At 37.7% G+C, this 24,608-nt stretch overlaps 1 protein-coding gene across 1 annotated transcript in view; it reads right to left on the bottom strand.

Moving 5' to 3' along the window:
- Positions 1-291: 291 nt before the first annotated feature.
- ESR1 (estrogen receptor 1) overlaps positions 292-24,608 on the bottom strand; it is a gene marked incomplete at both ends in the record, with an annotated part of 105,478 nt that continues 81,161 nt past the window's right edge. The window contains 4 exons of the mRNA XM_084262156.1: positions 292-523; positions 1,955-2,138; positions 7,903-8,036; positions 21,857-21,995. Coding sequence (XP_084118282.1) covers positions 292-523; positions 1,955-2,138; positions 7,903-8,036; positions 21,857-21,995 — 689 coding nt within the window. The remainder of the gene's footprint in view (positions 524-1,954; positions 2,139-7,902; positions 8,037-21,856; positions 21,996-24,608) is intronic.

Below are 24,608 nucleotides of genomic sequence, written 5' to 3' on the forward strand. Positions count from 1 at the left end.
TAAAATGAATTTTTGGTTTAGATTAGGACTTACCCAATTTACATGCAAAATTAAATAAAAGCACTGCACATTTTAAGTCAAATTAGCCTGACAATCCTTGCTGGCTGTCCATAGCAATGAAATGTCTTCCATTTAGGATAAGCAATCAATTCAGGCAAGCGCTGAAAATGGAAAATGCAGGTGACTGTTGTCATCGGAGTGTTTACATAGGTGGTACAACAGACGCAATGAAGCATGAACTAGGTAGTACACTGCTGGGTTTGTCATACCATTATAAATGCTGACTTCTGTTTATATTGTAGTCTGCATATTCTCCTCTTCTTTGCTGTTTATGTAAAAAGACTGCAAGGAATGAGATGAAGCTGATGCAGTTGTCAGCTGGCTCCGGTTCTCTTCCATTGGTGCAGTGCTCCTGGCTGCTGGGGCATGCAATCGATGAGCGTCCAGCATCTCCAGCAAGAGATCATAGAGTGGAACTACATTTTTACACTTCATATTGTACAGGTGCTCCATTCCTTTGTTGCTGTGGGTTGTAACAAAATAACAGTTACTTTCCAAATATGCTGGAGGGGGGAAGTGACCAGATAATATTTGTTAGGGTCATATAAATTCCACCTTATACAAAACAACTTAAGCATGCAGTTGCTGTATGCTCCTGCCACAGTTAGTAAAAGGTGGCACCTTCAAAGAACATTTCAGACTGCCCATGGGCAAGCCACCATGGTCAAGCTTTTGTTCTCTTGTATCTAGAAGGTAGCTTGGAGTGCATGGAGTCCTCATTTAGACACTGCGACTAAGTGGGTGTTATGACTCTTGACTTTTGCGTAATAAAACCTAAAATGTCAGATATTTTTCCTAGAAAATAACCTCAGCCAATCTCTTAGCAAATGCTTACTTGTAATAGTATCCATTCCCAAAATTATGAGAACAATTATTGGCCTCACTGTGCATCTAGAACTTCCTTAATTGTACAAATTCTTCTTAAGAAAAAAAAAAATCAAAAGCATGATTAACACAAGACAAAGAAACTCCCTGAAAAGACACAAGTGAAAAAGCCCAAATGCATACACCCCTTGACCTTTTCCTGGAGACATGACTATCTGTCCAGGAGGTAAAATCTGCATGTTTCAGCTTTAGTAGCTATAATGTGGTGCTTACTTTAATTTTATTTACTAAAATACTGAAAATTAAAATCTGTGTAACAACATCTCTTATCCCTACGTTAAAATAAAATCTATGATGTATCTTTGTCTAGACTTGTCATGTTGTTAACACTCTAGCCACTGAGAAGCTCCCGTAAGAGGTAATTACAGTTGGAAGAATCATTGCTGAGACTACTAACAGAGTGCCTCAGACATGTCACCTCTAATTAGTAAAGGGCACAGTCCTCCAGATTGGGATTCAGTAGTTCTGCATTTATCCTCACCCATCAAATACACATAATGACCGTAATCTCATTTCTAAAGTGATTTGCAATCAAGCCACTTGTGAAAAGCGGTTACATAAAAGTGATAGTTTCATTACATCTTATCTTGTAGGAGACTGAAGTTAGCAGAACTCGGCTACTGCTAAGTAGTACCGAGTATTCTACTTGGTACTTTTCAGGGACAATACAAGATGCATATGACATCAAAAGCAGATGCTGCCTACAGCATTATCAAAACAAGAAGCAAAGGAAAAGTATAAGAAACAAATGGGGAAAATGCTTAATCCTTTCACACCATAATCCAACTCACTGTTTTTGCACACATTCTGTACACCTTTATGGAAAGTAGACACACTTTATTTTTTTCTTTGGAGTTTTTTTGGGTTGGGTTTTTTTTTTTTTTTTTTTGGTAACAGCTCTACACACAGTTATCACCCCAACCTGTGACGGAAAAGCGTGTGTGCATTTGTGAAACCTCCCTTGCGCAGGAGCAGTGCAGGGTGGCCAACACTGCATGTTTGCTCTCACCTCATGTGTCTGATGTGAGAGAGGATGAGGAGGAGCTGAGCCAGTCGTCTGTGCTGCTGCTGCAGAGAAAGACCCGACTTAGCCATTAAGTGTATCAGTGTGTCTGTGATTTTGTCCAGAACGCGGTGAATATAGTCTCTCTCTTCCAGAGATTTCAAGGTGCTGGAAAGAAAAGTGTACACACCTAGAGTAGGAAGGAGAAAGAAAACAAACAAACCACAGACAAAAAAATTACTTTGATGGTGTCAGACTTACTTGCCCAAGTTCCACCTCATGGATTGCCTCTTCGGCTGTGTTAAACCCTGAGAGACGACTGCGTGCAAACCCTCCTGCTTGCCAGCCATGCCACTGGTTTGAATGACCCTGGAGCTTGAATTTGGTCATAGTAGGAGGAAAATGCTTCCTCTTCCCCACATGGGTCCATCCAAGGTCTAGCCAGGTGGCAGGTGACATCTGCAGCCTCCGAATAAACCTGCCCATAGTGCTGCACTCCTCTCTTAGTCACAAAGCTCTGAAACCCTGAGGAGATGCTGTTGGCCCTTGAGAGCTCTGCAATACTTATTTACCAGCCTAGGCCTTCAGCAGTTTTTGCCATTTTCTCTGTTGTTTCATGTTTGATTTTTTTGTTATTTGTTAGTCAGTCTAAAACTGAATAACAAGTTACAACAAAACATGTAGAGAAAAATCAGGGCTTTACACACACTTGCCTCAACAGAACCCGGAATATTTTGCCAAGCATCTGAGCAGTCAAGGAAATTAAGGGGGGTTTACCATCTTCTCTGCATACCTCACCTTCTCACATCATCTTGGTACTTCAAGGACCTGACATCTAGAACTACTGTAACCTGCAAGTAGATTTTATGACTTTGGCTCTTCTGTGCTAAGAATTTGCTTTTGTGAATGCCAGTGTGAGTGTCTCTCAGAGAGAGAAAGAGAAAAAGACAAAGGATAATTCAAACACAGGACAATTTCTGAAAACCATCAGTCAGAGCTCTGTCTTAATTTTGGTACTGAATATCACTTCAGATTTGATATAGACGTTACAATGGCCTTTTGTCTCAGAAAGGTTTCACTAATATTTTTACTGAAATTAATACACCAAAGAGAAATAGATCCTGGTTTTTTTCTCAGGAACCACCCTTACATATGATCACTGACTTTATATACCAGGCTCCATAACTTAGCAGGCAAGTCCTAAGAAACCTGTTTTGCTGGGAGTGGGGAGTGGGAGTTGGACCTGATGATCTCTTGAGGTCCCTTCCAACGCCTACGATTCTGTGATTCTATGAAGTCATGGGGTAAGAGTCTTAAATATTACTGACAAAATACAGTACATTAGAAAAAACATCAGTCTTACAAACTCAGAGTGCCTCCAGAGCTGCTAACTTCAGCCAGAGGATGCTATTGTGCCCTTGTAGCAATACCCCTTAGTTTCATAAATACGAAACCAGCAAAAGAAAAAAAAAAGACGAATTTTTTTTCTCCTCTAGGTCTAGTCCAGAAACTATTAAAAAGTATAAATCAAAAAAAAAAGTTTCCCAAAAAATGCAGAGACTTCAGGCAATTACTAGTCAATAACTGCCAAGAAAAATGATGTTTGGTTTTGCTTTCTGCCCCACTGGTGATTGCTCCTGCTCCAGGCCAATGACCAGAAATTTCCCCAAAAGAAATGCTAGCTATCCATCACACACATGCACACACAAACAGACTTTTGCAACAAGAGAACAGAAAATAGCAGTAACAAAGTGAAATTTAACAGTCTCAAAGGGCTTTCCAAGCTCTGAAGCTGCAAGTGAGCCTAAAGTGAATAGCTACTAGGTTGTTTTCCAGCTCTCTCTGTAGGTCAGTATTGTAAAACATAATAGGAGTGACAACAGGCAATGTGACACCCTGCAAACAAGTCAAGTCTACACGTCTGTGCCCACAGCACAAAGCTATGCATAGACCATGGTCCCCTGGTGACTGCAGTGCTACCGTGCCAGATGCTGGCATATAGTTGTATAATTTTATACCTGCCGTTATATATAACAATACATTTTTTTTGCATATTACCGTAGAGGAGAATGCTCTCTGCAGCTTTTCTGTCCCAATAAAATCTGGTTTAGAACATTTTTTACATTTAGAGTTCAGGCTGACAAAACAAGACCCAAGGCTCCTCTTCTACCGCCAAGCACCATGGCTCTGTACCTGCGACAAACCAAGCTGAGCTATGAGCAAATTCAGCTCTGTACCATGCACTCATGTAATCATCCATCCCCCAAAATAAAGAAAGAAATAAAAAGGATGATTTAACTGGAACTGGAAAAACCGTGAGAAAAGGGTAATGGTCAGTCACATGGTACAATGTATCAGGAGCTCTACAGGATGCATAAAATCAGCTAAATCTTTCAATCTCCATGGACTAACCAGCTAACTGCTTATGTAAATCAGCTGCTAAGGCAGACATGAACTACGCCTTCATCTCCAAAATGACAGCCTGTTGCTTTGCCACGTAGCACCACTCCTTTTTTTTCAGAGATACACTCAAAAGTAAAACATCTGGCATCACATTGCTCTTTCGTGCTTCTAATACTTATTTTCCAGTCTTAAGAAACAGCCCTTTATTCTTGAGCCGAAAGGGAGGATTTTTTGAAAATACAAATTTGTTTTTTTGGTCAAAAGATTTATTGCTGCAGCTTTAGAGGGACACCTTCTGGTTTGTTATTTAGCAAGAGACAATGATGCTGTTGTTGCAGATCTAGTCACTTTGATAGCTCAGCAAAAATTTGGAAGCAATGTCAATGTGTATTTTGCTTTATAAACAAAACCTTACATCTTTTCCAATCACACTGAGTGAAACAACAAGAACTAAAAAAAAAATAAATCACTTGAATTTTGCCCAAGACTACAATGAAAAGAAGTGTGAAGATGTTATACAGCCTTCAAAGATGCTACCAAAAAATAAAGATAAATGTCCAACAAAAGAAATAAACTGCACTGCCTCATGTGAAGAGACTACAGATGTCCAAGGATTTAATAAATACATGTTTGTGTACACTCAGTGAATTAAATCCATGCAAAGCTTTAGAATGTAAATAGAAACTGCTTTTAAATATGTGGTGTAGCAAAATTAGCCTGATTTCCTTAATTATTCCACCTTCTTTAGTGCTTTTGAGATCAGCTGGTATAATCATATGCATATATAATAACAGCAAAAGTTTCATTCTGTATTTGATTTGTGTATTTGCAATCATAGAAAAAAAGTTACATTAAGGGAGACTTGGAGGTCATGTAGTTCAACCCTGTGCTCAAATAGCAGTAACTTGAGGGTTAGGTCAAGCTGCTCAGATCTTTGTCCAGCTGAGTTTTGAGTATCTCTAAGGACGGAGATCTTTTTGGCCAACCTGTTTCAGCGCTTAACTTCTATCACTGGGGAGATTTTTTTATTCTGTTCATCTAAAGATCTCCCTTGCTGTGGTTTGTCTCCACCACAGCTCGTCCTTTCCTCTTGCATCACTGAGAAGGCTGGCCCTTGCTTGTCCATAACCTGTTCATCAGCTACCCAAGGATGTCAGTCCCTTAGCCTTCTCTTTTCCAGGATGAACAAATCCACCTCTCTCAGCCTCTCCTCATACATCACGTATACCGTGTGATGCAGAGCTTGTAGTGTTTCATGTGTGTCCAACAGTTTACCTAAAGGAGGTCAACTACATTCTGTGAAGAAAAGCATCCCCAGGAAGACATTTTAGAGTGTCTATGTCAAACAACACTTAGCCAGCTATTACACATACCGCATATTATGCCATTTAGTTATCTCTGTAATGCAATCTAGCCTCTTGATTTGGGCATCTAAAGGACTGGACAGTCAAAAACTCACATCCACAATCCCACTGCCTAGAAGTTAACTCCTCAGACAGTTATAAAATTGATTTTTATAGAAATGCAAAACCTGAAATGTAAAATTAATTCCCTTTATGCATAAAGGCAATTACAAGCAACACAGACATACATTCTGTGGCCAAATATACATACACATTCAGCTTACAGAGTACTCAGACATGCTGCTGTAAGTGCAGGATACAAGCAAGAGTAATACATGCAGTCCACATAACAACTGTACAAATTGCTTTCATCTTGAAGCTGTAACAGCTCAACCCGAACCGTGCCCTCTGATCTACCACTGTCCAGGCTCTTGTAAAAATGCCCAACCCCTAAGCAGCTATAAAACTTCATTTAATGTAAAAATAACTAACCCACACCCAAAACCAGATCACTCATCAAATCAAATCTGACCTTCTACCACAGAGGACTAAACCTGCTGAATATGAACCTTGAAGGAATGAATATCTAATATCTCCTAGCATCACTCAGTACTCCCATCTCATTAGCATGCAGTAGGAAATTTGCCTCTGATTGTCACTGACTTCAGTTGGTTTATTGTTTTCTTTTACAATTTTTCCATAGAAGAATCTTGAAACAAAAATTCCGATTAATGAAGAGAGATGTGCTTATGAAGGTGATGTGTAGCAGAGCTTTGTCTAAAAAACAAATTTCATTTTGTGGATAAATACAAAATACAGCAGTGGGACAAAAGCCCTCCATAGCAAGGCTTGAATTTTTCACGTTCAAAACATGAACATCTAATGTGATTTAGTCAAACTTCTGATTCTATTTTTTCCTAATTCATTATTAGTATAAATCAATGACACGTTCTAGATTTATTTGAGAGGATAATTACATTTGAACATATTAGCTAAAAATCTGGAGGAAGATCACTTTTCAGGAACAACATTTAACTGTAGAAAATAAACTGCATTAATACCTCGCAGAACATAAATGGAATATTTTATATTTGATTGTTTAAATATATACTATTTGATTGTTTAAATATATACTTTTTTTTTATTTTTTTCAGTAGACCAATTCCAAGTTTCCATAAAGGAAGAAGTGCCTGATCAATAAATTCCTTCTGTGTGTAGAGTTAGCCTTTGGTGGGAATTACCTGTATTTTTATTTCATGCAGCCAGGACTGGTGATCTGTTAGATCACTGGATAAAAAGAACATAAAACTCTCCACAAAGTGTTTTGTCTAGGGGTTGATACAGTCTACATGCTCAAACCCAACAGGAAAAGGTGAAACTCTGGCATCCTTAGTCATTAGGTAATAACTTAGCAGAGAATTGAGTCTAAAATTTTTACTTTGGTGCCTACATTATTATTATTTTAGACTTCTATCACTTCCATGAGAACACCATGGGCCTCATTACTGCATTTAAAAATAAATTGTCTGGAGTTTTTTTCTCATTGCAAACAAAAAAGGATCCTTTGGTCTGCAATAGAAATTTTCTGTCGCATGCATTAACCTGAATTTGATTATTTCTTTCATGTCCTGCAGAATTCAAGTCAGCTAATCTTACGTATTTATATTTCTACCTACAGTTATTATCTAGCAAACTATGTTTGAAAAGTACTTCAGAATGAGATTTACAGCCACAAATATAAATATATCAAATATAACTGAAGTGGAAGGTGATGACATGAGTCTTAGATGCCTGGTTTTTAATGTGAACTAATCCATTTTAAACTCAGCCACATTTCTGCCATGATTTTCCTTTATTTTGAAATTGCCAGAAAGGGAAGGTGTAGATTTACAATGAAGTATTGCCTTTGGAAGCCTTAAGTGTGGCTCCAGCTTCTCCAGTGTCTTGTAATCAGAGCTTTCAGACCTGCCAGCACCTAGTTCACATCGGCTGTACTACCTGCATTGATTTTCTGGGTCCCGTTTTACACCAGTGAACAGTTTGCGCACTTCCATCCCTGTCCGGTGGCTCTGCCTGCATCTGTGTTGACAGCCCCCTTTCAATTGCTGTTGTCTTAATATGGAAATGTCATTAACGACAAGAAGCAGCATTCAACTACATGCAGAAGCAACCACAATTACCCACGTGACAGCAAAGCACACCACTTACCAGAATTGAGCAGGATGATGGACTTAAGGCACACAAATTCCTCCCCTTGAAGGTTCATCATGCGAAACCGAGCAGCAGTAGCCAGCAGCATATCAAAGATTTCCACCATGCCCTCTACACATTTCCCTTGATTCCTGTGTGAATACCATCAAGGATGAGACATTCACAGTTTTAACCTGGTGGCAGTATGAGCTTTTCATCCCCCAGATCATTCCCCTGCAATATGATTTCATTATTTTACTCACTGGCACATGACTTCCTATTCCTGGGTCTAAAAGTCTAAGTCTTAAAATTAGCAGGAGGCAGACTCCATGCTATGTTCCATGCAAAGTGTGCGATGCTCTTTGCACCCTCATTTACAATACCCTGATCAATGTGCGGAACCAAAGGGCTGATCTCAGCCTGTTTTATCTGAACATAGCTTTACCAAAACTCACAGCTCTGTCTCTTTTGCCTGAAGGCTGATTCTGAACTCAACAGGGGGAGTTTCCCGTGATTCTGTGACCAATTAGTTACACTGCTCAATGCTTGGTGAGGAAAGCTCTTCAGCAACAACCACCTCGCTGCTCTGCTGAATCCTGCTTTGGCAGAATAAAGCTGAAAGTCTGAACTGTTTGGATTCCTCCTTTGTTTGGAAATTGATAAAATAAACAAAGGTAAAGGAGGATTGAAAGAACCACTGTCAAATAACCAAACTGAAATCAGGCATTCAAAACAAGACATGAGAACAATTATTATTACCTCAGAATGTTTTTTGTCTGGTAAAATTTTAATACTATGGAAGTAAAATAAACATGAATTTTTACAGCAGGACAAGTTTCGCTGCTTCTAATACAGTATTTGCACCTATAACTAGAGAAAGATTAACTTTGCATATGGAGAGTTAAGCACAGTTTCAAAGTACTAAAAGCCCTTATAGTTTTTTACTAACTTAAATAATGCCTCCCAAAAGGGCCATATTACACAGCCTGAACAAACTGCAAAATTTACATAGCCAAGACCACAATTTAAAAAGAAATAGTAAGCTATTTGAAAAATGAGACATTTTAAATGGCTTATGGTGACTCATAAGATGGAAAAGTTATTTTGCTAGCAAGTAAGAATTATTCCCAGGTAGTTTTTACAAAAATAGTTCAACGGACTGTAGTTTACAAGATCAATATTCCCATCAAGATCCTCTTGCTGGCAAGTACAACCTCTGGACAAAAATCTCTAGTCCTGCAACACAGAGTCCATGTACCTAAATCTCTGTATGTGCCAATTTCCCACTGGCTGAACTTGTAAGGTAAATGAAAAATAAAAGTTATATAAATTTAAGAGACTCTAAATGCTTTCTAATCTCATTTCCTTTGCTATCTGCTATGTGAGAAATACCAGGCTACTCCATAAGAAAAAGATGAGTATCTCTTTAGGTAGTGTTAAATACTTTAGATTAAGTTAGATACCTAGCTTTAGTTATTCATGTGTATGAGCAACAATTTAGTAATTTCTGCTTTATTTTCACAGTTAGGCAGCAGACCCAGCTCCATAGAAATCAATGAGAACTGCAGGACTTTAGCATCTTCGAAATGAAGGCTTCTAATCAAATGTTTTTATTATCTAGACTACAACATTATTTTCTTTGTTAACAAAAACTATCTGAAATAAGAATCTCTGTTTCTCCTGAACTGCCTTCTAATTTCCTAACATAAACTGATAGTATTATCATATCTTCACAGATACATGTCTGCTTGATAGGAAGGCCTATCTAGGAAGGCCTAGATAACTTTCCTGGAGGACAAATCAAATGACAGATTTGAAAATTATCCCACCAACATGTTGCTGTCTGTGTATTTTCAGCTTACTGAAAACAAAACAATAAAAGCTTGTTTACTGCAAAGTATCAGAGTGTATTCTTAGAGGAATCCTTAACACTTGTCTATTGGGAAATGTTTAGGAAAGCTAAAGCATGTGAATTAAAGGTCTTAAGTTACTGCATAAAAGTACTATGTGCATTACATTTAGTAAGTCTACAGAATGACAGCATCATCCAGGCTGGAAGGCAATTCAGGATGTCTTTAGTCCAACCTCCCACTCAAGGTAGGGTCAGCTCACTCAAGGCTTTGTGCAAGTCTGCTCTCGAAATCCTCCAAGGATGGAGACTGCACAACCTCTCTCAGCTTAATTATTTTCATCATTGTGGGTTTTTTTTTCTCATTCTTTTTATACAGTCAGAACCTCTTCTGCTTCAGTTTATGACTCCTGTTTCTCAGTCTCCCATCAAGCGTCTTAATAAAGAGGCTTCTTAACCTCCGTGTAGGTTTTAGATTAGGCATGCTCAAAAGCCATCTCTTCTGCAGGCTGAAGAAATCCACTTATCTCAGCCACAAAGCATGTGCTCACACCTTGGTGGCTTTCACTAAGTTTACTGAAGTTTATGAACAACTTCCCTGAAATAAGGGATACAAAGCCATATGTGGTATTAAAGGTATGGTCTAATGAGTGCCAAATAAAAGTGAAATAATCACTTCCCTTGATCTACTGCCTATACTGCCACTGATACAGCCCAGATACCATTGTCCTCTCCTGCCATATTGCAGTATTGATGTATGCTTACCAGCATCCTGGGTCCTTTCCAGCAGAGTAATTTGGCAGCTAGTTAGGCTCCAGTTTGAGCAGTAGCAGTGGATTAAGTCTACCATAGATGCAAGACTTATCCTGGCTGAAATTCATAAGGTTCCTGTCAGCCTATTCCTCTGGTCTATGTATGTCCACCTGGACAGCAGCTCTGCCCTGAAACATATCAGCTGCACCCCCTACTTTGGTGTCATCTGCAGATTTGAAGAGAGCACACTCTGTCTCCTCCTCCAGGTTACTGGCAAAGACATTTAACAGGACACATCCTAGGACAGACCCCTGCAGAATTCTAACTGTAACTAGTATCAAGTGTGAATCATTAACAAGAAACCTAATCACTTTTACACGGAAGGCAATCAGGTTGGTCAAGCACAATATACTCTAAATCTTCTGTTTCCTGTTCACATACACAGCTTCCAAGATAAATCACTCTATGATTTTCCTGGTGATAGAAATTATACTAACTGGCCAACCTGTTGTTCCCAGACTGTCTTATTTCTTCTTTTGGAGGTGGGTGCATCATATACATTTCTCCAGTAAATGAGGACCTCTCCTGGTATCCACAGCCTTCCAACGATGATAGAGAACAGCCCTACAAAGACATCATCTAATACTCTTGGGTGCAGCCCATCCTATGGACTTGTATGTGAAAACACTACTTAAGAGATTCATGATTCTTTTACTAACTTGATCATCTCCTCTTTGGGCTGTGCACAAGAATAAGAACCTATATTTTATTTAAGTCTTGGAAAAACCTAGATATGAGGAATGTCATTTACAGAAACACAGAATCAAGTGACAGACAAGTAAACATTAACAGTGAAGGGTGTTTAGGTGAGGGAAACAGGGACTCAAGACATGCTCTCATCAAACTTTCAATTCAAAGGGAAAAGCCCAAGTGGGCACAGATGCACCAATCAGACCAAAATCTGACTGTGTACTTCTTTGTCTCTGTCTTCTTCGATCACAACACTTCATTTGATGACAAGGAACTTCCAAGAACAAATGAGATCCATCAAAGATCAGCAAGGAAGGCAATCTTCTCAAATGGACTTAGTAATGTGGTGAGGAAACCTCTAAGCAAGGCTTTTCACAGGAAGAGTTTCTAAGCCTAAAGATACTTCATGAAAGAGGTAAGGTATGATTGAGAGAAGCTGTAACCCAGGTCTGTGAGGCAGAGAATGTTAAATCAAAAGGCAACTAACTGCTGTAAACTACAGTTTGGAAGGCTCGGGCTGGGTTGTAGGAGGGTGGTGAAACCCTGAATCAGGTACCCAGAGAGGCTGTGTTTTCTTCATCCCTAGAAACTTTCAGGAAAGCCAGACAAAGTCACAGCTGGCCTAAGCTGGTGTTGGCAATAGTCTTGCTTCAAGAAGCAGGTTGGACAGAATGATCTGCAACCAAAATTTTTGTCTCTAAAGTAAGTTGTTGGACAAGTTCCTGAAAGAGTTGAGTTTCAGAGGGTACAATTAGAAGCAAGGATTTATTACTGGTGTGGAGCTATTTAACCAAGAATCCAAACATTCAGTCAGCAATCCTTAAATCATACAAATAAGGTTTGATGGACTAATGCAGTGGTATAAAAAAAAAAAAATCACATCACCATATTACAGACCTTTGGCTTCAGTTTATGTGTAAATCTGGCACAGAATATAAAATAGAGAAGAAAAAATAAAAAGTAAAATCAAACCAACTTTCTCATATTTCAAAATCTCTTTATCATTTTAAGCTTGGATTGTATTTTGGAGTAGGGTTTGGAAGGAGTACAATCTTTTCTATTTATTACAGTCTAGTCATTCTCAATGCATATCTTCTCAGCATTTTATCCCCCTTACATCTCATTCTCGTCCTTCTATCATATTTGGTTAGGATTTGTTTCTAATTCATTAACTTGTTCAGCCATGGCATACACAAGGAGTAATAGCTATCTGTCCAGAGGCAAAGACACAAATTCAGAGGGAGGAAACCTCCCTCTGGAGGTAGAAGCTAGCTCACTAATATCTTTTGCAGTTGATTTACAACACTGTTGCAGTAATTATTGCTTGTTGTATAAACAAATACAATATTTTTGGCTACTTACACAAAAATATTTGCCATTAGTATCAATGCATGAATCACAGTCTGAGAATCACTCACAGATGGGCAATTGGAGGAGTACGGGAATGGAATTAGCATAATTCAACATGGAATCAAGATTTGTTCCCCTTCCAGGCTTTCTTGAAACAGCTATTTTTCAAATAAGAAATAAAACTGAAATATCAGTTCTAAACATAATTTTGAGGCAGCAAAAGAGGCAGGAGCAAAAAAGACCTCTAAGAGCAAGGCTGTCTTTTCCCCTACTGAACTGGGCAGTTATATTAATACTTTTTTGCTAAACCCGTCCTTTGACTTTCTGTTGTCATCATCACCTTTCCAGAGCAGGTTGGAAAAAAGTGGTTGCTCATGCACAGCAGCAGTTTTCACCCAGCACAGCTCTCTCTCTTCTATAGCAACAAAGCAACAATTAGGATTGAGCCTGAGGCTCAAATAGCTATTTCCTACCTCTTCCTGTACTGACAAAATTACCAGCTTACCATATCTGAGGTTTGCTAACATTTTCTTATGTGTCTTTTGGTTGCTCCTTGAGCTACCTCTGAACCAAAAGTGGTGGCTAATTCACACACCACATGAGAGATGTTAAAGCAAAGCCAAATAAGAGAAGAAATTCAGGAAGGCTGGGAACAGACAAAATACAAAGCAGAACCATTACACCCTGTGATATTTCTGCAGCACTAAATACTTTATATACATTAATATACCTACATTTATATACATACTTTCAACTTTAGTATGTTAAGTGATGCACTAAAATAGCTTAAGAAAGCAGGGTGTCAGGAAAGCTCTATTTCCAACATGTTAAGACCAAATCAAGGACATCCATTGGGATGCCTCAAATACTGCCAGATCAGTGTTGGAGAGGATTCTCCTTTTTCTACAATGAAATGCTTTATCAATAATTAAAAGATGAGGAAATTGTTATCCACTGTGAAATTTTACTTCAGAGCATTCTGCATGTAACTCTGGAGATCATGAAAAAAAATCAGGCAAATGTAAGCAGGAAAACTAAATAAACAATCTAAAAAATTAAACCACAATCTCCGAAGAACAGGAGAAAAGCAGACACCACCATGAATAAACTAAACCACAGTATTAAATGCAATGACAGCTGTTGAAGAGAAAAGCCTAGCTTATTTATTGTGTGTCAGTACTCATGAGGTTAAATAGCATTTTGCTTTAAAAAAACCCACTGTTTTGTTCAAAACAATTAGACTTGCACTGTCACACAAATCGACCGGTAAGTGGTAGGTGGGCATAAAGGTGAGAGCTTTAGAAAGAGTGAAATTAATGATACAAGGGTTGCTCTGCAGTGCCTCTGTTGTGGTGTTCTCTGTGAGGGTTCTTATTTCTTTTTTTTTTTAATAAACTTGTTCATGAGCCTTTGTTACTAAAGCTGGTAGCAGAGTAATTCAGATGCAGCAACATCTTTTACTCATCTCATTTCTCCCTGTACAGTGGCTTTTAAATGACACACCCTGAAGCACTTTATAGGCTACAGTTGGTGGGTGGCATTACATCCTACTGCGCCAGGAGCATACTATTAAGAGAGCTTTGTTTCTTTTTCAATATAAGCTCAACAATACAGAGGTTTGGATCAATTGCTGTGTAGAATGTATTCGAAAGTTTAAAAGTCATCATTGACAAATACGTGCAATAAATATGGAGTATCACATTTATACGTTAAAAAATCTCGTTTCTGTGGTTTTCACCTACAGTTAGTTACAGAATTCCAGAAATGCCAAAGTTGGGAAGGCTGTCTGCAGATCACCTAGTTCAATGTCCCTGCTGAGAGCAGGGTCATCTGAAGCAGGTTTTTCAAGACCATATCTTATTGGGTTTTCGGTATCTCCAAAGATTAAGACTCCACAATCTCTTGTACTGTGACTGAGAAGAATCTTGTTCTGTTTCTTTTCATTCCCCCAAAAAAGGTATTTATACACATTTATCAGATCTGAGTCTTGTCAGCCTTCCCTTGTATGAGAGATGTTCCAGCTCATTAACCGTCTTTGTGTCCTTCACTGGATTCACTCCAGTATGTACATGTCTGACTTGTGCTGGGGAACTCAGATCTGGACATAGTACTCTAGATTTGCCTCAGCAGGGCTGAGAAGTGAGGATCACCTAGCTGCTGGTAATGCTTTTTCTAATGCAGGCCAAATAGATGTTGGTCTTCTTTTACATGAGGGAGCATTGCTGGCTCAGTGAGCACCCAGTTGTGCAGATTTCCCAGAAGATGTATGGAGCTTCTGCCATCATGCTGTCCTATTGGCACTTCGGTATTTATGTGCATGCACACACTTGGGAGGGAGGGTGTCCTATTACTACATTTTGCTGATTATAACATCTCTCCACATCACTCTCAACTCTTTTCTTGCCAGCCCAGTCTATCACCTTCTTCCTTTCATTGTGGGTCATCATCTCCCTCCCATCATTCCTGGCTTAAATCTCCCTGACCAGTTTGGCCAGCCTGTGGAGATTTGTGCTCCACTTGATGAAGTTGATCCCATCTGTTCCTAGCTATCCTCAATCCTCAGAGCAGATTCTGTGATCATAAAAAGTTGAATACCTGTTGTTACACCTGCTATATGCAACCAGCTTTTAAACTTTACTCTTCCTCAAGCCCTTCCTTCTCAGCAGCCCTGGTGGATTGACCACCATGCCCTTGCCCCTTGCCCTAAGAACATTGAAGTCACAACTAAGTGTCTTTCCTGACTAGATCAACAGAGGATTGTCTACCTAAGCAGATAGAATAAGAACACACTATGCATTTCAGCAGTGATGAATCAGGTCTGAAACATATAGACAATTAACTGCTAGGTACCTTTTAAACTATTTTTTTCTTGATAAAATATGATGTGTAATGGATCCACAAATATGTCAGATAGGAAAAATCTCTAAAAATCTGCTACAATAGTTCTAAGAAAACTGATTTTTATTTTGCCTCATTTGAGACATTTAGATTAGAAAATTGTTATGAAAGGTCTCCTTTTGAGAATAATAAAGTTATAATAATTGATTGAAAAAATGCTATTCTTGGTGACAGGAAGGCCTTTTTCAGTTTAATTTACATTCAGTCTGAATCACCTTAAAGCCAAAAATATTTCAAAATTCTCTTCACATCAGAAATGCAAAGAAAGTTTAATTTTGGAAAGATCAGCTTCAGAATTCAACATGACCTAGAAATGGGGCGTGAGCTTCCCAGGTCAGAGTGACTAGATGAACAAGTAATCTTAGCATTTGTGTAGGGGCTATCTTGAATCCAGACATGATTTCATGCTCTCTGAAAATTGGGAAGATTATAATGAGAGGAGGTTTTTTTCTTCTTTTTTTTTTTTTTTTTTAAGAGTTCATCACTTTCAATATTACCCAGAACCTCCCCAAACTCTGGGAAGTTCTTCCTGATTTATGTTTATGTTGTTTGAACTACAAAATTGGGTGTTCTATGAATTAAGCTCCAAGTCACAGAAAAGAGTGATTTGAAATGTATAGAAATTATTCTTTTTGCATTGTTTTAAGATGTATAATTCTGTCTCTTGCAATTTTATTTTTTTTTAATCTCTGGGGTCAATAATATAATAATATATCTCAAAATCAAACAATAAAGTGAAAGATGAACGAAAAAATTAATTATTTCAAGAGATTTCTTAACTCTCTACAAGATGACCCATTCAGCTTTATCATGTAAATAGCCTGGTGACAGGATGATTGAGTTGAATTTCCAGTACAGAATCTATTGTTGTTAAAGACTGGATGAAAATGAAGTGTACAACTGTTTTTCAAATTTATTTTGAAGGGCAAATTTGAATATATTCGTTGTTTATGGGTTTCTTCCCTTTGAAATAAATAAGAGCAGCAGGTCACTAATGAAGCATTCGGAACCAAGTATCTGTGATTACTTTGCTTCCATTCTTCTAATAAGTCAGTGGTAATTAATGCAGCCACAATTACACAGTGCCAAAAAAATGTGGTACATTTTCTGAAGTGACAGACAAGTATGATGTTCTCAGGCATCTGGAACATTTTACAAGGTGAGGGACTAGGAAAACATATTTGGATTTCATCCTGATGCTCTTCTATTGTATCTAAACTTCTGCTTATCAAAACATTGGAAAGCCCTATGTACACAGAGAACTTAAAAGGATCTTTTCAGAACTGGGGAGAAACTTTCAGAGCAAAGCCATGACAATAGTAAACTATTCAGCTGCCCAGTCATACAGTGAATGCTGTAACTCTTTATGTTATCCATGTTAGCTGCAGTTTAAAGAGTTCCATGGCCCGTGCCATCACTCAATATGAAAGTCAGTAAAGCAAAAATTCTTCAATTTCTTACAAAAATGAAAAAGTTCCATCAGGCACCAGAAGCAGAAGTAAACAATAATTTCCAAATGCAATAAAATAATGAACAGCAGGCTAGATTTTTCCACAGAAAGAAGGAAATAATCTAATAGAAACATGGAAATACTGACTACACTTAGCTGAAATTTTGTTGAATCCCTAGGATTATTTTTTTGCTGCTAGACATTTTTTGCAACAATGATAAGAAAATAACATTAGAACATAACATGAGACCAGACATGCTGGCTCATATCAAAGGTATAGTTAACCTTGAACTAGGCATACAGGCAATTGAATCTGATGGAAGAGATAATAGTTCTGGATTACCGTACATCTCCTCAATATGCACGCAACCTTATGCATTTCCTATCATCTCCAGTTTGTTTCTCTTCTTCTATTGAGCATCTCAGGCAAGGAAGTAATTTATTTTTTCTTTTACCAAAGCTCATCTCTCTCTGATTGCCTATGCAACGCCTCTAGGCAACTCTCCTTTTTTTTCAATATTCCCGTTAAGAAAAAAAAGAAAGTCACAGTTTTTCCAAGCACAGATGTAGCACAGATTTAAGCAGTGGAATAACAATGATCTGTACTATTTCTTCTTCCTGCTGTAATGATTCTTGGGGGAGAAAGCTGCAGTTCATTTACTTTTCAACAGCTGGCGAGCAAAGAACTGCCGGTTCCATAGACTTAACTACTATTCACATACAGATGGAAAGGTCAGCTCATAATGCAGTTTATGAAGATGAGGGTTATTCTTCTCCTGTACACATTTGTCTACATTTAAATTTGGATCTTGTTTACTACTTTTTTGGAAATCAAGCAAGATTTCCCTCAACCACTTGACTGTTAATTTCTTCAAAGAACTCCAATGTATTCATGACCCAAGGCTTCCTCTTACAAAATGCATGATGACCCTTTACCACTGTCATGTTCATTCACACTCTGCTAGTTCTCTTCTTTAGTTGGTACCCCATCAGTTTCCTTACAATGGTCTCCAGCAGTGCTGTGCTCCCCATTTTTGCCAACACTGAGGAGTGTGAAGTCATCCACCTCAGTTAGAGATTCAGCTGTTTCTGCTGTGAGTCTCTTTACATCATGATTCAAACCTTAAAGGAGCCTCTGATCAGCATAATATCTGAATGCAAGAAATCCTTTTATAAAGTAATAAAGTATTACTTTCTTATTCTTGAAGAAACATTAGATCTTCTTATAAACAGCATATTGTCAGGCCTGACAAATTTCAGCCCTGTTCTAATGACATTTTTAAGGTCTAGTTTCTTGGAAACCCTTCAGACAGGAAACATCTGGTTTGTCCCATTGGAAACATAAGCCTTTACTTCTAGATTTGCCTCATACAAGATACTAATTTCAAGCACAGAACAGAAAAGATTTGCATTTATCCTGGTCTTTCTTTCCTTGCATCAGGTACTGTACATTAATTGCAAGCACTGTGAATGTGCTGCATTGTTTCCTGATTGGGCCTATTTTTCTAATCTATAATTATTGTCATTTGAGCTTTCTTAATAGCATCAGTTGTAGACTGTAAAAATGTACCAGTTATATGTATCTGGCAGACTGTTAAAAGTCCTGACTTTGAACCACGACTCAAGCATTTAGGTAGTGTGTTAGCAGAATAAGAAAGGGTTCTCTGCCCCACAGAATACCTTATCTAATAACAAGGCAGAGTGGGAATAAAAAGGGATAATGTGATGACAGACAACCATACAGAAGACATTTGTCTACACATACTGGGAGCTTAATTGTATCATTTCTTTTTTTTACAGGCAAAGCAAAATTTTAAGAAGGAATTTCAAATTAATAACAAAGGGCTGCTTTACACATATTTTTAAGGAGTCTTCCAATTGTGAATTGTTACATAGGAAAATTATAGAGGTAACAGGTAGACTCCTACAGATTAAGAAAAGACAGTCCAAGTAAGAGTGATCTGAGACAATAAAAAAAGCTTAGTCAGAATGTTAGTTTTATGGTATTTCAGACAGATATGAACAAGACAGGAATGTATTTATGTACATTATGTACATTAATGTAGCTGAAAGGTAAAAAAGTTGCATAACAAAACTTAGCATGACCTGACTTTTCTGTACAGATGTAAACAGACGACTATCTATACCCACAGAAAGAATCTGTGAGAGACGGGAGAAGCCTGAATGTGAAAAATGAAAAGGATATGCAAATCAGGGAGCATGTCTGCCACAGAATGAGACAGGTAGATGCTCACGCAAAATACTGTAAAGCTCTATAGTAACACTACTGAATTTGCACTAAGTCTAGAAAAACAGATGTTTGAGACAGATTTAGCTTTTACCATCTGCACCTCTTGGCTCTGGATTATAGACAGTAGCTAAATCAATATTCTCAAATACTGCTAACCTCCCAGAACAGGTAATGGGGTAGGCATGACAAGGATTCAGGGCAGAAAGCTGTAGAAGAAAACACTGAAAAGGTGTATCATGTAAAGAACATGCTGAAGGGTAAGGAGACAACAGATAAAAGAAAATTGCACTACAGCATCTTCCCCACCCCCACCTCCTCCCCATTATTTTAGCTATTCAATCAGATTATTGCATTATTTAGATCAACAACAATTCATTAAACAATTTTTTGCATTTTTGTGGCATTTACTTGATGCAGTGGAAGGACTCCATTGAGTTAAACAGGCTTTGAATCAGTCTCTCTCTTGCCCTCTCGAATCTGACAAACAATATAGTTTTGTCCTTCAACATTCTCAAAAGGCAACTTTCTAGAATCAAATTAGCACATCAAACTATTGTTAGCTCTAATTAACTAGTAAATCAACTGTTAGTTAAATAATTAGCATATCAGTCCTCCCCTGAGTCAAGTAATTATTTTAGTTTTAGGAAATAATCCTACCAAGTAGAGTGCTGCACATGTAGGATGCCTTTGAAACATGTTCCGTACTCTTTGAAACTGAGAAGCTGTAATAGATCTACCACAGTATTTTTTGAAAGTCAGAACACAAAGAGGTTGTTCTGATTATGAAGTTAATTGATTTTGAGCCATGAAGTAGTATGTGGTTCCAGTTGCATGCAATTATTTTCTTTAATCCAGCAGAGTTTGGTTTAAACCGTGTCAAATAAATTGCTCAGGCTCCATTTTATTCAGAGCATGGTGGATTTTATTTGAGATAGAACAAAGTTTCAAGTGTTTCCCTAACTGTTTTTCTTAGCTAAGAAGAGGAAAAATGGCACTTTGGCTCTGCTCTTCAGTTTTCAATTTTTTCTCATAACCTGTATTATGGAACAAATGGGTTGGTCTTCGGAAGCTATATTGCAGTTTATAGTAGTTTTCAATAATATGCTATACTTACTTTCCTACAGTAGTAATTTTTACTTCTTATGTACACTAAGAAATTATTTTAAAACTGTTATGTTTTCCTGAGAAGACCATACTTAGATTTAGGCAAGCAAGCATTTTCTGCACACAAAATGAGAATGTGTTTTATATGTATCTAGTTCCATAGCTGAAAGGGCATGTGCTTACAAATCTATTTTCTATGTTAATAAATACTTCTCTATCCATATGAAATATTATATCTTATACTGTTAAATATTATCATCTATATTTTACTAAAATACAAAAAGTAAGCCAATAGATGGGAGAAAAAAAAATTGAAGGATTAATGCTGCACAAATGCCAACATGCAAATGCAGTACCTACCAGTAAACAGAGCAAGCTGCCCAAAAGGCATTTTTCTGCTAATAAAAGTTTTGATTCATTAACCCAGCTAGTGGCTGCAGCAGACTAAGACACTGCCCTGGACTTTTTGTTGCCATCCCACCACTGCATCTCAGTGCCCCTGAGTGCTATGTGATAAGAAGCTGCCTCGCCATGTACTTTAGCTCCTTGGTTCAGCATTTCCTCCACCTTCAATTTACACCATGAAGCCAAGATCTGTCTGTACTGAAGTGACCAGTGTGCACACATAAGCTTTCTCCTGCCAACTCTGCTGTGTGGGCAGTGGTCTTCAGCAAACAAGGACTATGAATAGCAAGGATAACTCCTTAACCAACTGGTCCTAGATTGTCAGTCAATTACCAAAGCCTCTGCTCACCGGTTATTCACTTGAATAGTTTTTCCCAAGGCTGAGATTTTGTCATGACTGAAGAAAAAAGAGAACTTAAGTTTGCATCAAGATAAATAGAATACATTTTTAAAATATATCAATCTTCCTGCTGCTTTGGTTTTGGTTCGGTTCTTTGTTTGGGGGGCGGGGGTTGTTGCTGTTAAGACCAACAGCTAAAATACAGGATAAGATATGGCAGAGATGCGTATCTTTCTCTCTCATTTATAAACAACTAGAGCATATTTGCAAGACCAACTCAAAAAGGCTTAAGACAGCAAGCAGGTATGTGTTTTACATACTTGACTTCACTTTTCATCAGGGAGGAAACAAACACTTTAATGTATTTTCTGCAAATAAGAGATTTTACCAGGACTTTCTTCCAATTTTTTTTCTGGCTCCTTGGATAAACAAATTCTAATTAAGACTAAGAGGATTTTAGGTAAGCAGAAATAACTATTTGATTTGAAGTTATTATAGTTGTGTGTTTAATTTTAATTTGATTTATGTTTGCAGCAAAGTGTACAGATTCTAAGAGAAATTTTCTGCTGCCTTTGAAAGAAAACACTTCCAGCTGCAGGTTAGTTTCAGATGAATTGCTTGTCTAATAATGACCTGTATCATATTCCAGAACATGTCTAAGTTTTTTAGAGTTCTTCTCCTAGTCCTACTTACTATAACTCTGTTCATCTTATTATGTACTGTCAATTTGTAGTACTAGTGAGATGACTTTTAGCTAAACTTTAATCTGATTGCAGTAGAAATACAGTAAGTCAAATAATTCACAGCAACATGCAGACTGACCTGTCCAGTAATAGGTTAGGTGCAAATAAAAGCTTTCCTGGATGTTCCATGGAGCGCCAGACTAAGCCAATCATCAGTATCTCTAACCAGGCACATTCCAGTAGATGGACCTGATCATGGAGTGTTAAATCCACAAATCCTGAAAGAATAAATAGGAGACAGTAAAAACACTCCAGTTTTGTAAGTGGAACAACAGTTTTCAGAGTCAGGTTCAAAAGGAGCTGGATAATCAAAAAGGAAAAGTCATAAACCAGGTATTTGTTCTCTTCACATTTTGGGCTGAGTTTTATCTATTATTAGGTCGACCGCAGCTCCATTCCTACAGAAGAGTCAGCACTTTCTAGCTTCCTGGCTGTGTCCTGGCTGCACCCTACCATGAGAGCAGGGTAAGAGCCAGGGGAGCATCTCCATCCCCACAAGTGTTGCTAGCAGCCTGGGAAGCCGGGAACACCCTGCAGAAAGGGACAGCCATCTGCTCAAGTCCCACGGTGCCTGGATCAAGATGGAGGGAAAATGGAAAAACGCTTCCTAGAAAATGAAGTGATAGTTCTGTTCAGGTAATCCCAGGCCATGTTTCCAGGTGGAATTTTGTTGTACAGACTTATCAATAATTCACCATGCTGCAAGCACCATACCTGTATGGAAGAGGGACAAGTACAGCATTTCAAATAAAGCAGCAAGCTAATGCTGCTCCATGCACAATCAGAATTCAATGATGAACCACTTTGTTCTATTTCTATCGGACTGCCGCACTGGGGAAAGGAGGTGACTTCTATTATTGTTTTTAAACAACACTAGAAACAATACATGCAAAATTATTTATAGCAATACTAAAATATGAATATAAAAGAATAAAAATGAGGGTAGACATGAAAGCATAATGACAGTGGACATTCCTGTGTTCACGGCATGGAACAGAATATATCATTCTCTATTTGAAATTCTAACAACTCTGATACAAGGAAAGACTGTAGGACTAGATGATCTTTCAAGGTCCCTTCCAACACAAAGTATTCTGTGAGTCTATGATTCTATGAAGGTTGCTTTCAATCCAAAGATATAAACGAGGGTAGATGGCATAATAGAATTTATTAGAACCTAGCATATGTTATTCTTTAAAATTACCAGGAACTTGCTAAAATGAAATGTGTAGAAGTTCCATTCAAATAGATCTTCATTATCTTTTACTCAGTGTTATGTGTGAAAAATATTACTGAACTTTGACATAATTCTTTTTTTAATTGATTCATATTAATCTTCAGAATGCAAGTTATGGGGCAAACTACCTTACCAGCACAGTAAATGACAGTGATTTTGCTTCTGTGTTGTATATACCTCACTACAGTACATACTGAGATTGTTTCAAGTAATATATATGACATAATCTTGACTATTATCTTGAGAATATTTTTTTTTTAAAAAGTAAGTTCAAAGTTAAATGTTATGCTGTGAAATATGTTATTTTAAAAAAAAACAGAAAGAGGAAGAGAAGTAACAAAATATAGTTCACAGTAGCTTAGAAAATATAGTTGTGTTCTGCAAAAAAGTTGTTAATTATTTTTAATTAAAACATACAAGAGAGCTAATTAATTAATGTATTCATAAAGAATAATTCATAAAAAAGGAAGCAGCTTTAACACATCTGAAATAAAACTCATCTATCAATGATTAGGAGTGAATTTAGACAGTTGCAGTGCTTGCTGTTTTTGTGAAAGTGGTAACTATTGGGAGGAAAATGATTTCCTGTATTTCTCTTTCATTGCTAAATGCAAAAATGACTTTCAAACTCTATAGACTGATAGAAAGGCATTTATTTGCCTGAGTCACCAAACAGCCAGAAACAACAGGGCTGAAATATAAAAGAGCAACCTTCTTAGCTACAAAGCATTGATTACAACAATCAAGAATGAAATTGGCCCAAAGAAACTGCTGTCTACAATAAGCACCATGTTTGCTATCAGGTATTGCCTTAGTACAACACATAACAGCAATAGAGGTGTACCAGAACAACGCAGGGACACGAGTCCCCCTGTCTGAAGCTTGCAATTAGTGCGTTACAAGTTCAGTTATATTGCCATCATTTCACATGGCTCCACACTATTCTGCAGCATATTGCTTTGATTGTTGCAGAAAAATTGAGCTCATTACAACACCAGCAACTTGAGTTCCTGTGAAACTCTGCTCATTCTACAGTATTCTGGATGCTTTGTTCACCACACTGTCTTGAAGCCCTATCATTTTATTACCTTTAATTTTTCCCTGTCCCCACATATTTCCCACCTATCTCATCTTAACCCATTTCAGATTGCACTGAGGCTAAGAAATCTGCACAAAGACTAAAGAAAGCTAATAAATTATTTCCCTAGTATTGTAGAGGAGGGGCATTTCGTTAGTCTGCTCTGAGAATAGAAATACACTGTCCAACAGTGCTAACATCTTTTAAATGTGAACACTTTGCATTAAAAAGTCTTCAAAGGATTGGCAAGTAATATTATTCTGTCTGGAATATTAATTCTGATTTCAGTCAAGCCTAGGAAGTTTCAGAAAAACAGTATGAAAAACCTGCCTATAGCTTAAAGCATTAAATTGTCAGCTTGACATCTACTGTGGGTTCCATAACAAAACAGCTAACACAAACCCCGATTAATGCAGGCTTAAAAGTCTGTGATATAGTAATAAACATCAGCTGTAAATTCATTAAAAGCCTTATCAAATCACCCTGACAGCTTTTTAGGTGACATTATAAGATTAG

The sequence above is a fragment of the Gallinula chloropus genome (assembly GCF_964237585.1).
Source record: "Gallinula chloropus genome assembly, chromosome: 3".
NCBI classification, from domain to species: domain Eukaryota; kingdom Metazoa; phylum Chordata; class Aves; order Gruiformes; family Rallidae; genus Gallinula; species Gallinula chloropus.